The following is a 20,298-nucleotide window of genomic DNA, read 5'->3' as shown; positions in this document are numbered from 1 at the left end:
TAAAAGACTTACAATTTTGTCTTGAAAGAAGCCTACTTGGTCATCAACATAATATGGCATACCATTATATCCTATACCATTCTACTGCAACAATATCTTCTTTTAGTTGATCTATATTAATGTTCTTAAAATCACGTAACGTAATTTCTGTGCGTGCGAGTGTACGTACGTTCGTACGTCCGTACTTCCGTACATTTGCGACGTAGTAGAGATATCGACTTCAAATAAATTTTGAAAATTGAGTGGGTGGTTTTTTTACCATAGCAGTTTAAAAAAAAGGTGAAAATGTTGGTTAAACCTAAATATCTCATGAACCACTGGCGCTAGAGACTTGAATTAAATTTTATATTATATATTGTAACGTAATACAAATCAAATATATTTTTGGAAAATAACTAATAAAACTGAAAAAAAATTTGTCACCTCGAAAAGACCAAATTTTTTTTTTGACAGGAGGAAATCTTCAAAGGACACTTGGCAGTATTCGTCACCAAGTAGTGTGGGACTCAAGGCGGACTCTATTTCAGAATTAGTATGACTTTGCAGTCTCTGGTTGTGCGATACAGCGTATTTTTTAACAACTTCTGTAACCATTTCTATTTGTAAGTCACGATGTAGATCGGTATTTCTCATGTACCAAGGTGAATTAACTATTCCACGAAGGACTTTGTTTTGGAATTTTTGGATGATTTCGGTATTTGTTTTCTTTGTACAGCCCCATAATTGGATTCCATAGGTCCAAACAGGCTTTAGTACAGATTATTATGTTTTGGATTGATTAATCAGATTTGTTACCAACCAACCAGTACATTTTTCCATATTTTAAGTTTGATTCTTCTCTTTTCTTTTTGATATGCTCTTTCCACTTTAGCTTTGCATCCAAAGTCATTCCAAGGTATTTGGCCGTATTGGCGTAAGGTACAGCTTGATTATTAATGATTATTGGAATACTGTTTATCTTTTTATTTGTAAAGTTTATATGTGAAGATTTTGTTTCATTGAGTTTGATACTCCTTTTTTTGGTCCAAGCTCTCACTGTGTCGACAGCATTTTGTAGTTTTACTGCTGCCTTAGAGACACATTTTTCGGGTACCAAAATTGCGGTATCAGCTGCAAAAGTAGCCATTATGGTGTGATTACTAACTGGAATATCCCTTGTGTATAGTAAATACTGAGTAGGACTTAGGACACATCCTTGTGGTACACCAGTTTCTATTTTCTTCAATTCCGAGTATTTTTGATCGTACCTTACTCTAAACAATTGGTCTGACAAGTACGATTTTAATATTTCAAAGTACTGCCTGGGAAGATCCCTTTGCAGTTTGTACTCAAGTCCCTCATGCCAAACCTTGTCAAAAGCTTGAGCAACATCTAAAAAAATAGCTGAACATACTTGTTTTTCTTCTAATGGTTTTTCTATTACATCCGATATTCTGAACTTGGTCTATCGTGGAATGTTTATTTCTAAAGCCAAACTGATGGTTTGGGATTAACCTTCTTTCTTCTATGATTTTGCTAAGTCTCTTTAGAAACAGTTTTTCAAAAACTTTTGCCATTATTGGTATAAGCGATATTGGTCTGTAAGCCGTCACTTCTGTAGGTAGTTTATCTTGCTTTGGTATGCCAATTACTTCAGCAATTTTCCAATGGTGCTGGACATACCGGTGATTAAGTCATGCATTTATTGTATATTGAAGTTTTATGAAGGTTTTCAATGGCATTTCTTACATAACCTGAGCAGTAATTAGATCGTAACCTGGTGATTTTTTATTTGGTAGTTGATGTAAGCACATACTTTTTATTTCTTTGAGTCTCATAATTGGTATTTCACTTTCATCTATCTTATCAACAAACTGTTAGTTATTTTCAGCAGCGTTTGATGAGTATGGCTTAAAAACATTCGCAAGATGTTCAGCGAAAAGGTTAGCTTTTTCTTTCGGGTTACCGATCCATTTCCCATCTTGAGATTTCAAGGGCGAGTTTTGTAACTGCAGTCTTTTCAGGCGCTTGACTGCTTTCCATAGCGAAAAATCGGTTGAAGCATCAGTCGGTAAATTCCTTAGAAATGTACTGAGTGAATCATTTTTGAATTTGTAAAATTGTTTTTTATCATCTGGAAATCTGCTATTTTGCCATTTTCTTCGAGCTCTTCATTTCTCTATTATCAACTCTCTTATCTCTAAACGATATTTTATTTCATTTTGTCTTCTATTAAAAAATGTTGGAGTCCTTTCTTCAGCAGCCTGTTGCACATCAGCAATAAATTGTTCCACTTCATGGTCAACTTGCTCGATTGTATCCATGGGAGATCTTAAATTTATAAAACTTAAAAGCCTTTCTCTAAAATCATTCCAGTTTGTTTTCTTATTTACAAGCTTTGGGTTACTTTTTTCTAGTACTTCCGATTCACTTAGTGAATGAATCACTGGAGTATGATCTGATGACAGGTCATAATTACCTTCGACACTAATGTGATTTCGTTTGATTCCTTTAGCTACGAAAAGTCAATAAGGTCTGGTATTTTGTTAGTATCGGAAGGCCAGTAAGTTGGCGAACTGGAGGAATAGAATTCGCAATTGTATTTACGGCCTGCTTGGAAAAGTCTTTTGCCTATTGTTGATATACGCCTATAATATTACTAAAGTTGATAAAAATTGAATTTCGACTCAAATATTTTTCCAAAAACTTGACATTAAAGCTTCAAACTTATTTTATCTTATAAAAAATATTGTTTTCAACATTCTAAAAAAATTTGAGAAAAATCGAATTGACAGTTTTTTTTACAAAAAATAAAAACCTAAAACAAAAATATTATAGAAAAGTGAAAATTATAGAAAAGTGAAAAAACAATATTCAAAAACTCCTAAAATTCTACAATAATACGCATTAAAATGATCAGGGGTAAGGTAGTTTTCTCTTGATAAGCTTTGTCTTGCTTCCCCCCCCCCTTTGGACCCTTTTTTACTGATTTTTAACTGTTCCTTTATAATACGTTTGTAGTCACGTGTACAGACACTCAATTGATTAAGTGCACTTCAATAATTATGTTTTGATTTTTAAATAACAATCGAAACACTTGAATATTTTCAAATTAAAAAATGTTTAATTAATAATGAAAAACATCAAAAGGTTCAAGAACATTGTTACATTTTATCAAGAGATAAAGTTGGTAAAAGTTCTTAGTTTTAAAATTATAAAAGCAAATGTAAGTCATCTATTTAAACTAGTTACTCCATAAATTGTCATCAGAATGCGCACAGTTTGTTTTTTACTATTACTCTCAGCAGTTGCCATTTCGGCAGACCTTGAATCTGATTTCAAGGATATTTTGCAACAAGTTTCCAATGAAAATCATCAAGAAGGTGTGAAGGAAACACATCATCTGGCTTTGAATTCGGATCCAGCGCAAAACACCAAACTCAATGGAAAATTTCGCAATGATCTTTCATTTCCCCAGAACTTTAATCTACTGAACTTTATCCAAGAAGTAATGCAACTAAGTGATGTCAAGAAAATTATTGATTTTCTCAAACAATGGGGTTTTGATATGAATATAGTGATTTCACGTTTGGCAAATTATGCCATGAACAATCCTAACATCTTTAATAACATCCAACGGTTGTCCAGTGAAATACCATCGCACGATATTACACAAATAATTCAAGAGAAAATCCAAACAAGTCCGGAATTTGCTAAATTTGCTACAGCTGTTAATAATCCCAAGTTAAAGGGACTACTTTATAATGTTGTGAATTCAAAGGAACTACAAGGACAGGTCCAGGGTGTTGATGTGAGGAGACTTTTCGGATCATTAAGGCCATTTGTTTCGGGTTTTATTAAAGCCTCCAATAATAACCACAGACAAATTATTTACTAATTTTTTTTTGCTAAAAACAGAAACTAAAATGAAATGAAATAAAATAAAATATATACTTTGATGCCATAAAAAGCGTGAATTCTTTATTTTTTTTATTGAAATTCGTTTTATTTATTTCGAAATTGTTGAAAAGGCTTTGATGTCTAGACTCTTAAACTAATAGGCAAGAAATGTGAATTTTTGTAATCAATGATAAATTTAAAAATTTACGGAATTCAAGTTTATAGATAGACTAACTTTTAATGAAGTTTTTTTTTTAGAAAGCATGGAAGACCCATAAGTTTTTAGAAAGCATGGAAGATCCAAATCATAACGAATTATATTGAAAAAAAAAAAAACAATATAATTAATTTACATATCCCCGAAAAGCCTAACATAAGTATTTCTCGAATTATAAAAGGTTTTATCTGAAAAACCTGACCTGATAGATTGATTTAAAAGTCGGAATTAAAATAAATTAATCAAAAACTGTATTGATAACGCGCTTTCCTTATTTAACTATTTTTTTTCCTAAATTTAGAACTTTTTATTTGTATTTACTTACTTACTTACTTAAGGTGGCGCTACAGTCCTGTGTGAACTAGGGCCTCAAAACAACAAACTTCTCCATCTAGCTCCGTCCCTAGCTAGATGTCTCCAGTTTCGCGCTCCAAGTTGGGTGAGGTCACCTTCCACTTGTGCGCGCCACCTGATCCGCGGTCTTCCTCTACTGCGCTGTCCTTTGGGTGTGGAAGCATTGGTTTCCATGCGCTTTACGTGACCCAGCCATCTTAGTCGTTGGACTTTTACCCTTCTAGCTAAGTCAACGACGCTGTACAGCTCGTCATTCTATCTTCTCCTTCCATTCCCTTCGATGCATGCGGGACCGTAGATCGAACGAAGAACTTTTCTCTTAAACCGACCGAAGGAGCTTGCATCCGCTTTTGTCATAGTCCAAGCTTCTCCACCGTGTAGCAGGAAGGGGATGATAGAGGTCTTATAAAGTAACATTTTTGTCCCTTGAGAGATGATTTTACCACTCAATTGCTTTCTTAGTCCAAAGAAACAGCGGTTTGCAAGAGTTATTCCGTGTTTGATCTCAGCGCTGGTGTTGTTTTCTGCATTTACAACGGAGCCTAGGTAGACGCAGTCCTTAACTACCTCAAAGTTACGTCTGTCGATTGGGACGTTTTGACCAAAACGTCGGTGTTGTATGTCCTTTCTAGACGACAGCATGTACTTTGTTTTGCCCCCATTAACCGTTAAACCCATTTTTTCCGCCTCTGCCTCAATACTCACATAAGCCCCATTGACATGACTTTTGAAAGATAGTGCCTCTAGTGTTGACGTGTGAGCTCTGCACTATTCTTCTAAGTACGATGGTAAAAAAATCGAATGAAAGCGCATCACCTTGTCTAAGACCTTTTTTGACATCGAAAGTTTTTGTAACCTTTATGGAGCAGTATGAATTCTCAATCCATTCCATTCTCATCCTGCACAAACGGACGAGTTTAGCGGGTATGCCAAAACTAGACATGGCTCTATACAGCTCGTCCCTGTATATAAACTGTCATATACGGCCTTGAAATCGATGAAAAGATGGTGGGTGTCGATTTGGTGTTCTTGGTTTTTTCCAGGATCTGCCGTAATGTTAATATTTGATCAAATGTGGACTTTCCTGGTCTAAAACCACACTGATAAGGTTGTTGACGATGGGCTTTAGACGTTAACATATTACGCAGAGAATATTTTATAGGCGATGTTAAAAGACTGGTTCTCCTATAGTTGGTGCAGTTTAGTGAGTCTCCTTTTTTTCAGAATCGGGCAAACAATACTAAGGTTCCATTCATTGGGCATGCTTTCATCAGACCATATCTTACAGATAAGTTTGTGCATGCTCCTAACCAACTTATGTACAGCTGCTTTAAGGAGCTCGGCATTCAAGCCATCCGCTCCATCGGCTTTGTTACACTTCGGCTTAGCTATGGCAATCTCTACTTTGTCTAAGTCGGGAGGACGGGATTGTTGGCTTTCGTCGTCTATGTTGAATGGATCATCCTGCCTCACAGCGGAATTCGGTTTGTAATCGCCGTTATACAGTCTGCAGAAGTGGTCCTTCTATATCCTCAGCATTGACTGCGGTTCCACTATGATGTTTCGACTTTCGTCATTGCAGCCTTCGGTTCTAGGTTTATGTACCTGTGAATTTCGTTTCACCTGTTCATAAACATAAACTTTCGAACTTGATTCCTGCTTTAAAACCTCTCAACATCTTCGACCGAATGCTTCTCATGCTCTCTCTTTTTCCTTCAGAGAAGTCGGTGTTCCTCTCGCCTCTTTTGCTGATAGAGCTCATGAACAGCTCTCTATTTCTCTGATTGCATCTTTTCTATGTTGCCACTGATTTTCTATACATCGTGTTGGCGGCAGATAACTTCGAGAGAGGTTACTTGTAACTCGGTCCGAAAAGGATTTGGCGATCTCTTGCGATTGAAGCCGTTCGACGTTGTACCTTCTTCCAGCACCTCCCTGTTTTGCCTTGGGTCTGGAAACCCGAAGTGCTACCTTGCCTACAATGAGGTTGTGGTCCGAATCGATGTAAGCTCCTCGGATAGTTCGGACATCCATGATCCTGGAAGCGTGTCTGGCGTCGATCGCAATATGGTCAATCTGGTTGACGGTAGATTGATCTGGAGAAATCACAGTTCTTTTGTGGATGTTGAGGTGTGGAAAGCGCGTACTGGCTATCATGACGGTTTGCCCCCGCAGCAAAATCTATGAGCCTGAATCCGTTGTCGGAAGTGTTGGCGTGCAGGCTGTTCTTCCCTATTATTTTACCAAAGATGTCTTCCCTTCCTAGCTTGGAATTAAAATCACCCAGGACAATCTTAATATCGTAGCTAGGGCACTGCTCACATGTTTTGTCTAAGAGCCCGAAGAACATATTTTCGGTGTTGTCATCTTTCTCTTCTGTGGGGGCGTTTGCGCATATCAGGCTAATGTTGCTGAACTTAGCCTTGATGCGAACGGTCATGAGGCGCTCGTTGTCTAAGTCTGGCTCCAATGACAAAGCCGCATCCAAATATTGTCCTTAATTGGTTTGTTTGAAAAACCTGTAGACGCTTGTGTCCTCTTGAATTCACATTTCTACCATTTGAACATCAGTTAAGCCATGACTTAAGCTTTAATTAAAAGGTCAACTTAAAGGGCCAACGCGTTGACTCTCTGACGTCATAAAAAAATTTAAACTTTCTGTGTCAACGCACCGTCAAATTTCACAGCATCAATACTTAAAACGTCGACTATCACACGATTTGACAAAATAATCTTTATTTAAGCCAACGTTATTTTTTTTCTTGTTAGTGTGTGAAAGGGAAACATTTTTAAGCAAAAAATTTCTAAATGAATGTCTGTTTCTAGACTTAACTTGATTTAATCAAAAAATTGATAGTTAAATTCAAAATTAAGATTTTCTCCAAAATTATAATAAATTTTTTATTTATTTCAGATGTCCAGACTTCCCTTGATATTTCCAGACCTCCCTTGATTTTTCTAGACCACAATTGATATTTCCAGACCTACCTTAAAATCTTCAGACATGACTCGATTTTTCCAGACCTCCCTTGAATTTTCCAGACCTTCTCTGATATATCCAGACCTGTCTTGATTTTTCTAGACTTGAAATCTCCAGACCTCCCTTGATGTTCCTAAACCTCCCTTGATATTTCCAGACCTCTCTTAAAATTTCCAGACCTTCCCTGATATTTCCAGACCTGCCTTTATTTTTCTAGACTTGAAATCTAGAGACCTCCCTTAATTTTTCAGAACTGCCTTGAAATTTCCAGACCTCCCTTGATTTTTGCCTTGAAACCTCTGAACCTTCCTATAGCTTGATATTTCAAGACATTTCTAGACCTTAGTTGATAGTTCAAGACTTTTCTAGACCTCCCTTGATAGTTCAAGACCTTTCAAGACCTTGACCTTTGTAGACCTTGATATTTCAAGACCTCAAGACCTTTCTAGACCTCCTTTTATTTTTAATGTAATACAATACATTCCACATGCAAAACATGTGGAACGAACTGTTTAGGAAGTCGATAAAAAGATGTCAGGCCGAGCGTTCCTCTTCATGACAGTACTATTCAAATATACAAAGCTGATTTCCTTGTATATATATTTGAAAAAGTACTTTCAAGAATTGAATTATCTTTAAAATAATTGTATTCATATAAAAATAACGTCACATCCAAGACTCTTTTTTAATTTTACTCTCTCAAATTTCACTGAAACATCTGTTACTCAAAAACAATTTTGTTGCAGGACCGACAAGTTATGAAAATCTGTTAAGTCCATACCAGAACTTTCATTTCACTACTAGCCCATAATTATTGGACACCCTTTAAACCGTTATAATTACACATATAACTCTAAAACCACCTTGGTAAATCCCCTTTAAGCACTTATGGTTTTTGAAATTTTTAAATATACTACCAATTATTATTTGCAATTGACTTTTGGTTATGTAAGACACTTATTGCAAGTTAATTAGAGGAAATCAAATACAAATTTTAATTAACTTTTTGAAATGTTTGTTTGTACTTTATCAAAATTAAAAAGAAAATTATGTTTATTTTAAGAAAACGGAATGTGATCTGTTTTACTTGAAGTGTAATTAAAAGAAATTAAAATTTAAATGGAACTATACGGTTTCAAGAACTTTTTTAGCTAACAATTAAAATTAATTATAAGTCTTTATTTCGATGCTTTAATTGAAAATGTTTGCATTACTTGAAAAATATTAAACAATCTTTCTAAAACGCCATTGTTTTTAGAAATATATCTGAATGAGCATGTGGCTGTAATTTTTTGATTATTATTTGTTTTTAGTTCTCGATATCGCATTCTCAAGAACGAGCAAAGTTATCGACTTCAAACAATGTTGGTTTATTAAAAAAACTGAAAGTTTTGGTCTGTCTCAAATATCTCACGAACAATCTGATATCTTCCCAGAACCCACCGTAAGGTTATTTTTTATTAAATAAATATATTGGGTGGCAGTCCGTTGAGAACTAGTGCCTAGTGACTTACAACTCTCAACCATTCCCGTGTTCGAGTAATGTTTTCAGGAATGGAGGTCCCCTACAGTTTATATTCCGAATCCGAACGGCTAATTTGAGAAAGCAATTTTTCATGACAAGAGTTACTCTTGGAGAATCTGTCAATTCCTCGCAAGAGGCAGTACCCGTGAAAAGACTTTAGATGGCATAGGCAGGGATCGAACCCAAGACCTCTTGCATGACAGTCCAACGCACTAACCATCATTCCACGGGTACTTTATTTTTCATTAGGGAAACATTTTTTTCGGGCAGCCATTTTGTGACCATATTTTTACAATGACATCTATTTTTTATAAAATTGAAAAATCCAATTGAACTAACAAAGCAAGTTTATGCAACCAAGTCGTGTACTTGTGCGGGGATTTTGAAAATTAGATTATTTTAGAAAAAAAAAGCAGGCAAACAATTACAGATGTGTAAAGCTATCCACTCTACTAAAGATCTTAACCTACCCAAAGGAATGTATTTTTGTTCTAAACTAATAACCACTTGTTACAACAATACTAACAAGCTTTTTCGAAACTGTTTTTTTTCAATTGTTTTCACTTAGAATATCAGGTTAAGATACCTATACCAGGTGTCAATATTCAATAGCTTTTAGCTTTCGACTTTTTTATCTATATTATTCTATCAATTAAAAAAACGACTATAACATTCAAAGCACCACATATCGTAATATTGTAAATAAAACACTTCAAATACATTCTGCTGATATTATTTCAACAACTATTGCAAATAATATCTGAAGACCTATTTAAGTCGTGAAAACCAAGTTGAACATTATAGTGTTGATTCACATTCTTAATAATGAAAGTTATTTGTGTTCTTGTTCTGCTTAGTGCAGCTGTCATTTCGGCTGATCTTCAGTCTGATATCAATGACATTCTAAGTCAGCTACCTCAACATCAAAAACAACATCAACTTGTACATCATTCTCAGAAGCCCATCGAATCTAGTGATTGGTTGGAGAATTTCTTCAAAACATACGAAGTTCAAGATTTAGTGGATTTCTTCGAACGCAGAGGAATTGATATAAGGCCAATTTTTACAAATTTGTTCAATAATTCATCTAAATATCAATTAACTGACGAAGATGCTAGATCCGGTAGAGATGTTCTTTCCAGAATCAAGAAAATATTCAGTTCTCCAAAGATTGCTGAACTTATTAAACAGAAGGAGAAAACCAGTGAAGAATTTAAGGATTTCCTTGATGCACTTAGAGATCCTGAATTCAAGATACTATTCTATAGAGCTTTTAATCCAAAAGCTTCTCTCAAAAATATGGAACAACAGCAACGCGGTTTCTTCAAGAAAGTATGGAAGAAGGTTTTGGCTCATGGAATAAGTGTTAGTATTCCATTTGCTGGATAAATACTTTATTTTGTTGTTTAGGTGGTTTAAATAAAAAATATGTTTTTTTTTTAAATTTTTAATTCAAAAACAAATATTTAAGCCTTAAAGAATAAATTTGAACATTTTAAACTTTTTTGGTTTTGTAATTCTTATTACGCTTTGTTATTTCTTGAAATCCTGTTTCTTCTTGATCCTGTTGAGTAATATCTTGATTTTGAAAATTTCCAAAAAATCAACTTGTTCTCATGTTCCAACAAATTTGGTTATTTATTTGTTTTTCAAAAACCACACCTTTTAACCTTATTTTTTAAAAATGTCTTGTTTTGTATTCTTTGTATATACTTTTTCTTGTCGTTTAAATAATGTTTCATTGCTTAAGATTATTCAAACATAATTTTTTTGTCTATCAATTTTCCACATGACACTAATTGTTTTCTTGTGAGTAATAAAATGGTCTGGCAAAGATATAATAAAAATGAAACATTGACAACATTTTAATTTTAATTAGTCTAAAATGCAAGTATCGAGAGGAATAGGCCACGTTAAAATGAAATTAATTATTTCTATCGCCTTAATTATTGAAGAGATTTTTTTCATATAAGAAATTCAAGGAACGGATGGTTTTGTCAGATCTTGAAATTTTAAGTGTATTTCCCTATTTTTTGAATTGAATAAAATTTTGATTTTTTGATGATGATACTAAATTATTAAATAAAAAAAAGAGGCGGGGATGCGACCCACACTGATAACTTAACATTCCGTCTGTCGATTTGTCTTGCGTAGGTTTTGGTGTTTTGTTAAAAAAGTAATCAGTCAGATTATTCTTAAAAATTTAAAAATAAGCAACTATATTTTAGATACGATGAAATAGTTTGATTTAAACGAGATATCGAGATCCGAACGCCAATATTTACAAACTTTGCGTACTATTTTTTTCTATTTTATTTTTAACTTCCCATAGGAAGTTATTGTAATGGGTCAAATTCAAACTTTTGACATTTCTTGACGTTTCAAGGTCCCTAGAGTCGAAATAAAAGATTTTTAGACAGACGTCTGTGCGTTCGTGTGTACGTACGTTCGTACGTCCGTACGTCCGTACGTTCGAGACGTTTTTTCGTCGTCCATAGCTCAAGAACCAGAAGAGATACAGATTATAAGGCAGAAAGATGCAGAAAGGGCTCTCAAGAAAATTGCGTGGGTGGTTTTTTAACCCTAAATATATATTTTGGTTAACCCTAAATATCTTACGAACCAAAAAGGCTAGAGGCTTGAATTAAATTTTATATAATATAATGTAACGTGATTTCAAAGAAGTATATTTTTTGAAAAAAAAAAATCCATTAAACGGTTTTTTTATAAATCAAAAAACTGAAAAAAAATATGTCACCTCCAAAATTTTACGACTAAAATATGATTTTATCACCAAAACCATTTTGTGCAACGAAGAATAATGTTTTTGACATCTGATAAAATTTTAAGAAAAATCGAATTGACAGTTTTTTTATAAAAAAAAATCTAAAAAAAACATTACTCAAAGTTGGTAAAAATTGAATATCGATTCAAATATCTTTTCAAAAACTTGAAATTTAGGATTCAAACTTATTTTATCTTATAAGAAATATTGTTTTCAACATTCTGAAAAATGTTGAGAAAAATCAAATTGACAGTTTTTTAAAAAAAAATAAAAACCTAAAAAAAACATGTATAAAAGTTGGTAAAAATTGATTTTCGACTCAAATATCTTTTCAAAACTTTAAGTAATGGGCTTTTATTTACTTTTATCTTCCAAAAAATATTGTTGTCAACATTCAGTAAAATTTTGAAAAAAATCGAATTGACAGTTTTCTTACAAAAAATTAAAAACCGAAAAAAAATTAACAAAAGTTGGTAAAAAATGATTTTCGACTCAAATAAACGGTGATTTTTTAAGAGCTTGAAAACTTAAAAAAAAAAAACGCATACAATTTGCAAAATCTCATCGATTCTTTATTTGAAACGTTGGATTGGTCCATGACATTTACTTTTTGAAGATAATTTTATTTAAATGTTGACCGCGGCTGCGTCTTAGGTGGTCCATTCAGAAAGTCCAATTTTGGGTAACTTTTTCGAGCATTTCGGCTGGAATAGCCCGAATTTCTTCGGAAATGTTGTCTTCCAAAGCTGGAATAGTTGCTGGCTTATTTGTGTAGACTTTAGACTTGACGTAGTCTAAAGGCGTCAAATCGCATGATCTTGGTGGCCAACTTACCGGTCCATTTCTTGAGATGAATTGTTCTCCGAAGTTTTCCCTCAAAATGGCCATAGAATCGCGAGCTGTGTGGCATGTAGCGCCATCTTGTTGAAACCACATGTCAACCAAGTTCAGTTCTTCCATTTTTGGCAACAAAAAGTTTGTTAGCATTGAACGATAGCGATCGCCATTCACCGTAACGTTGCGTCCAACAGCATCTTTGAAAAAATACGGTCCAATGATTCCACCAGCGTACAAACCACACCAAACAGTGAATTTTTTCGGGATGCATGGGCAGTTCTTGAAGGGCTTCTGGTTGCTCTTCACTCCAAATGCGGCAATTTTGCTTATTTACGTAGAACAAAATTTGTCGATAAAAAAGCGGATTTTCTGCTTTTCTAGGGCCCATTCACTGAAAATTCTACGTTGTGGCAGATCGTTCGGCTTCAGTTCTTGCACGAGCTGTATTTTATACGGTTTTACACCAAGATCTTTGCGTAAAATCTTCCATGTGGTCGAATAACACAAACCCAATTGCTGCGAACGGCGACGAATCGACATTTCACGGTCTTCAGCAACACTCTCAGAAACAGACGCAATATTCTCTTCTCTACGCACTGTACGCATTCGCATGGTTGGTTTAATGTCCAATAAAGTAAACAGAGTGCGAAACTTGGTCACAATCGCATTAATTGTTTGCTCACTTGGTCGATTATGTAGACCATAAATCGGACGTAAAGTGCGAAACACATTTCGAACCGAACACTGATTTTGGTAATTAAATTCAATGATTTGCAAGCGTTGCTCGTTAGTAAGTCTATTCATGATGAAATGTCAAAGCATACTGAGCATCTTTCTCTTTGACACCATGTCTGAAATCCCGCGTGATCTGTCAAATACTAATGCATGAAAATCCTAACCTCAAAAAAATCACCCTTTATAAAAGTTGGTAAAAATTGATTTTCGACTCAAATATCTTTTCAAAACTTTAAGTAATGGGCTTTTATTTACTTTTATCTTCCAAAAAATATTGTTGTCAACATTCAGTAAAATTTTGAAAAAAATCGAGTGGACAGCTTTCTTACAAAAAATTAAAAACTGAAAAAAAATTAACAAAAGTTGTTAAAAATTGATTTTCGACTCAAATATCTTTTCAAAAATTTGAGATAATAGCTTCTTACTAATTTTTACTTATAATAAATATTGTTTTCAACATTAGGACAAATTTTGGGGAAAATCGAAATGAAACTTTTTTTACAAAAAATAAAAACCTATAAAAAAAATTAATAAAAGTTGGTAAAAATTGATTTTCGACTCAAATATCTTTTCAAAAATTTGAAATATTGGATTCAAATTAATTTTATCTTATAAGAAATACTGTTTTTAACATTCAATAAAATTAAAAAAAAATCGAATGGACAGTTTTACTTTCGACTCAAATAGCTTTTTAAAAATTAAAAATAATGGCTTCAAACTTATTCTATTTCACAGAAAATATTGTTTTCGATATTCAGTTATTCAGTCCGTTTTTTCTACAAAAAATGTACGCAAATTTGGTAAAAATTGATACGAGTACATATAGACAAACTTTTAAGCAAGACAAATCGACAGAAGGGATGGGAAGTTAGCAGTGTGGGTCGCATCCCAGCCTCTTTTTTTATTCTTTATTGGTAAATATAGGATCTATTTGTAAACGGAGCCGTTGGATACAGGAGCAATAGAATTCGGAAAGTAAGAGAAAAGTTAAACCAAACTCCTCACCATACATAAACAGTTTTTATTAAACACATACAAAAAGAAAACCGATTTTTATACCTTAATAATAATGGTGCTATATTATTAAAGACCCTTCTTATAATTACATCTAATTGATCCTTAATATATCCAATTATTTATATATTACGTTATGCTTATGCCATACACTGATATAACTTAACTCTCTGCAATCAAATAATTCTGTAGCTATAGGAGGAACGTATTTATTTGACCATAGCGTTAGAAGCTTAGTCCCTTATAATTTCGGTCCACAAAAAATGGTAAAATCTTTTTGACCAGCTATATCGTCTGTTTATGGGGGTGAGGAATAAAAAAAAACACATTTTGTATCTTGTAATGGATCCCAGTCAGGACTTTCGATACCAATCTTCATGAGTAGAAACCTTTATACCTATACAACAACAAAAAAAGAAAAAGAAACCTGTAGACCCAACAGGAATTCCCCATGACATTGAACGAATAATAAAGTACGGTTAAGGGTTTAAAACACAATATTCCTGAATGTTTGAAATTCTGTATCGAGCATCAACCTCTGTTCTTATTTTTCTTCTTTGACTTGATACCCAGCAAAGCCCATAGGATAAAAATAGTGATGGTGAGAACTTCTTTTTATTTTCGGGGAAAAACCAAGGGGATAGCATTATCATACCTTTGGCGAAAAAAAGCATTTTCTATCTTATGAGGTCCATGAAAGTTCTAACCTCCACAACTTCTGCCCCAAAACAATCATAGGTACTCTACATAGCAACAATGAGAACAAATTCAGGGTTGGCAACAGATGCGAATAACATTGTGTGGTTCCATATTTCTATAGCTATTATTTGTGAGCAAAGAAGGAGGTTTGTTTTGTATTGTTTTGTTACCTTTTTTGTCACCAGAGGCAAAGTGAACAGATTCTGGGCTAGTAAATATTTAACAAGGGTCTGGCCAAAAGTTATCTTCTGCTACAAGTTATAATGTTCCTTTTACATTACTCACACGAAAAGTGCACCACCAAACAACAAACAATAAAGGTATGATATTGCTTACCTATATATATTATTTTTGTATAATGAAGACAGAACGTTTTGGATTAATTAAAGTTCAAAGAAGTTTTGCGGCAGGACTTATCAGGGGTAACTTTCTTCAAATAGTGTATCATGTGTTTTTGAAACCGAAGTTGCTAATAGAACCACAGAAAGTTTTGTGAGGACCACCTGATTTCTTTCATGATAGTTTGTTGCACAAAGAAAACATATATTTTAATGAATTACTTATTTACAAATGCATGTTAGAAGTACTTTTCGAAAACTTATCGATTTTGGTCAGATTGATGATTTAAACTTGAAATAATGCCTTCATGAGCACGATATGCCGTGTGCAGAAAAAAGGAGTGACCTGAGTGAGCCAGAAAAATTTAAGGAAGAAATTATCAATATAAAGACATACCCTAAGCAAAACAAAAGAAAGCTTTCTGATGATGACTTTGAAAAAGATTCAGATATAGCGAGGAGCTCGTCCAAAAAGAACAGTATTCAAATATAAAACTTTCTCATCGTCATCACCATCGTCGTCATCATCCCCCCTGATGAAATATGTCCTCAAGAAAACCGTCACTATGGGTCAAAATGCCGACGCTAAAAATGGTAACCAATTTGCTGTAGATAACTTCGAAAAAACAACAAATCAATAAATCAATAAATTAAAGGATTTAACGATAGGATAATAGGAATGAAAGTCAAAGTAGAGAATTGTAACATATCCATCATACAAGTCTATGCACCAACTGAGAAAGCAACTGATGACGAGATGAATCGCTTTCACAAGACACTGGAAACAGCGACAGGACACTTTAAAACAGAGATTTTACTGATAATCGGTGATTTCAATGCTAAATTAGGTTTCAGGAAAAATGGCGAAGAAACCATTATAGGAGAATATGACTACGGTAATCGAAATGAAAGAGGTAGTCGTCTTATCCAATATATTTGGCAACAAATACAAATAGATTTTAGTCTTTGCAATAAAAGATCAATCCTTAAAGATCTCCGTACTTAATAACTTTCAATTCGAATCAGATCATCAGATAGTACGAGCGGAGTTGTTAATCAACCATAAAACTAGGCAACTTCATAAAACTAAATACATCACATTGTCCATCCTCGATTGTCGCTCCCAAATAGCGGTAGTTGCGACCGAAAACGATGACTTAGTTTAATTTAACTAAGCTGAAGCAGCAACAACAATCAACAACAAGTGTTACGCAGGTGCATAGATAGAAGTATAAAAGCCTATTCTTTGTGGGCACAGGACACAGTCCATTATTAATATTTTTCAACACACCATCTCCACGTTTATTTAATAAAAAATAAATTATATTACTTGCAAATTTATCGCGTTTCATTTATTTTCATAGCTTTAATATTCGGCTAAAAAGCTAGTCGCATCATAGAGGTCCTTCGAGCCGGATAGCAATCAGTATTTTGTATTAAATTCACCCAATTTGCACTAAATTTATTCGCGAAAATTTGAACTTGTGTAAAATTGTGAACAATCGTGAATTGAACAATCGCTATTATGTCAACCGAAACCAAATCCAAATCGGATGAGTCGTATGAAACGGAGTTAAGGGCTCTCCGGTCTCAACGAGCTGTCATCCTTGGACAGCAAACTTAAGCTAAAAACTTTCTGGCCACTAATTTGGATTCTCTTAATCGCTTCCAGGTTGAAACCAAATTGCAGATGCTCGAAGGAAGAACTCACAAGTGGTAAGAGAGATGCTTTCGAAGAGACGTATTACACACTACGTTCAGATATGCTCCAACATCTGGGTACCTTTTTGGCACCAAATAGCACCATCGCACCCAACAACGTCACCATTTCACATAAATCTCGTGTGAACTTACAAAAGTTAGCACTTCCATCATTCTCGGGATCGTATACCAAATGGATGGATTTCTCAGACATGTTCAACTCGCTTATTCATAACAACAAGGAGCTCACCAATATCGAAAAGTTTCAGTATCTCCGGTCTTGCATCCATGGAGACGCAGCCAGAGTAATTGAGTCTCTAGAATGCACCAGCCAAAACGACGAAACTGCCATCGAACTTCTCAAATGCAGATATGATAACAAACGATTTTTATTCCAGGCACACATCCAAGAAATCTTTCAACTGCACTCCATAGTTAAACCCACTGTGGAAACTATTCGTGGTATGATTGACACCATCAATGTCAATCTCCGAGCACTCAATTCAATAGGTACTACGGAACAAATTCTTGATGGATTCTTGCTGCATTTGATCTTGTCAAAGTTTGACAACGAGTCCCAAGCCAAATGGAAAGATGAATTATCGGCCAGACAAGAGCAGAAGACCCTTAGCAAATTAACCCAAAATTTGGATTCCACAACCCTGACAAATAGTGACACCTTTGAATTCCCATCCTGGAATGATCTCTGCACATTCATGGAGAGACGGTGTAAAACTCTCAACATCATCGAAGCAAAATCACATCGCAGTTCTACATCAGCCAACACATCACAATCGCATCAACGATCACAACAGTCGCAGTCGCATCACCTCGCCAAATCAAGAACTCAAGAATCATTGTTTAAGAACTCGTCCCTGCTTACAACCAATCCACCTTCAACGTCACCTTGTGTCTTTTGTAACCAGCCATCACACAACCCATTTAGCTGTCAAAAATTTGTTAACTTATCTCCAATGGATCGCTTCAAACTCACCAAGGAGTTGAAATTATGCCTTAATTGCCTACGAGGACGTCACACAGTACAACATTGCAACTCGGCAAATAAATGTCAAAAATGTGGTGACAGTCATCATACCTTGCTACATCGTGAGCGCATCGCACCTGCAATTCTTCAGACTCCTGAACCATCAGCAACAGATTCCCAAGAAATTGCTAATCGTAATCCATTACCTTCGTCTTCATCTACCTCTTTACAGGCAAGCCATGCTGACAACCCCAATCGAGATGCTGGGTACGTATTACTTGCTACCGCACTGGTTAATCTTTCCAATGGAGGAGGTACATCTTTAATTGGTCGAACACTACTTGATTCATGCTCCCAACTTAACTTCATCACTGAGCATATTGCACAACACCTCAAGTTGAGTCGCAGTCGCACATACCTAGACGTCAGTGCAATTGGACAAGTTAGCACTATCGCTTATCAAAGAGCACAATTATGCGTTTCATCGTTAAATAATTCCTTTAAGATATACTTAGATGTTATAATTCTTCCAGAAATCACTTCACCTCAACCAAGTCGTCATATCAACATCAAAAACTGGAAGATTCCCTCCAATACTCGGCTATCTGATCCTCGATTCAATAAACTTGGTGCTATTGACTGTCTTATCGGCGCAGGGATTTACTTTGATCTTCTTCAAGTAGGTCAGACCAAATTAGGAGAAAATCTACGAAGCCTACAAAAGACATCACTCGGATGGATTGTGGGTGGCACAATAAGGAATGATCAAGAATACACACCTTTGTTGGACATCGCACCAGTTGGACCAAAATCATCTAGCATCAACTACACTTGTTTCACCACCACTACTACTCCATCTATTGAAGAACTCCTACAACAGTTTTGGACCATCGAAAACAATTACACATCAACAAAAAAACTCTCAATACTGATGATATATTTCTAGAGCGACAAAACCAGGAAGAAGATTTTCCACCATTTCTTAAAAGTGAAATAGAGCGAGCAATAAATAGTTTAAAGAATGAAAAAAAGCAAAGGAAACGATGGGATATTAGCTGAATACCTAAAGTTCGGCAACTTTTCACTGGCCAACTGGTTGACTACTATTTTCAATCAGGTTTTGGTCACCGATTAATTCCCAGACCAATGGACGAAATCGGAAATAATTCTCATACATAACAAAGGGAACAGGGACGATATCAACAATTATCGCCCGATAAGCTTAATATCATCGATATACAAGGTTTTTGCGAAGTGTTTATTTGAGAGAATGAAAACCACTCTTAATTTAAATCAACCTTTTGAACAAGCCGTTTTTAGATCAGGTTTTTCAACAATAGATCATCTACAAACCGTTAATCAAATAATAGAAAATGCAAAGAGTATAACATCACAATATACTTACCTTCATCGATTTTGCAAAAGCGTTTGACACAGAAGAGCAAAGATTTATTTGGAAGGCGCTTCTCAATCAAGGTTTAGACGAAAAAATAGTTCGAATCCTGAAGAAAATGTATGACAGGAGCACATCCCACATAAAAACGGAAAGTATCGGATCAGATTTTAAAATATCGCGAGGTGTAAGGCAAGGAGATCCAATTTCACCAGCACTCTTTTCCGCAGCCTTAGAAGGAGTATTTAGAAAGCTAGACTGGGAAGACAAAGGATTGAAGATAATTGGCAAATATCTCTCAAACCTCCGATTTGCCGATGACATTATAATTATCGCAAACAGCAGTGAAGAACTTCAAACGATGCTAAACGAATTGTGCTCGGAATGCGGAAATATTGGGTTGTCAACAAATCAACAGAAAACTAAAATTATGACAAATGGTGCTTATGATCCAGTTAGTGTTAATAACAATATATTAGAATACGTTGAAGACTACACATACCTTGGTCAGATTATCTCATTCAAAGACAAAGAAAAAAAGGATATAGAGCAGCGAATGACGAAGGCTTGGAGGCAGTTCTGGAACGTTAAGCATCTTTTTACATTGAATATTTCGAATAAAACAAGGAAATATGTGTTTGACTCAACAGTTCTTCCAGTCCTCACCTATGGGTGCCAAATTTGGCAAGTCACGAAAAACACTGAAATGAAACTCCAATCATGTCAGAGAGCAATGGAGAGAGCTATTTTGAACGTTCATATTGCCCAGCAAATTAACCATCAGAATATAAGAAGTCAAACTAATTTTGAAGACGTTAGACACAGGCTTAAGAAACTCAAATGGGACTGGGCAGGA

The 20,298-nt window shown here is 34.9% G+C and overlaps 1 protein-coding gene across 1 annotated transcript; it reads left to right on the top strand.

The window, feature by feature from the left end:
- Nucleotides 1-3,250: 3,250 nt before the first annotated feature.
- Nucleotides 3,251-3,877, top strand: LOC129950420 (uncharacterized). The gene has a single exon (XM_056062362.1). The coding sequence runs from the start codon at nt 3,251-3,253 to the stop codon at nt 3,875-3,877; it is 627 nt and encodes a 208-aa protein (XP_055918337.1).
- The last annotated feature ends 16,421 nt before the right edge of the window (nt 3,878-20,298 follow it).

Source organism: Eupeodes corollae, chromosome 3 (genome assembly GCF_945859685.1).
Source record: "Eupeodes corollae chromosome 3, idEupCoro1.1, whole genome shotgun sequence".
Lineage (NCBI taxonomy): Eukaryota > Metazoa > Arthropoda > Insecta > Diptera > Syrphidae > Eupeodes > Eupeodes corollae.
The sequence above is the reverse complement of the archived record's forward strand: the minus strand, read 5'-3'. Positions and strand labels throughout refer to the sequence as shown.

Coding starts and splice junctions, on each gene's coding strand:
- LOC129950420 (XM_056062362.1), top strand. CDS start 3,251: ATGCGCACAGTTTGTTTTTTACTATTACTCTCAGCAGTTGCCATTTCG.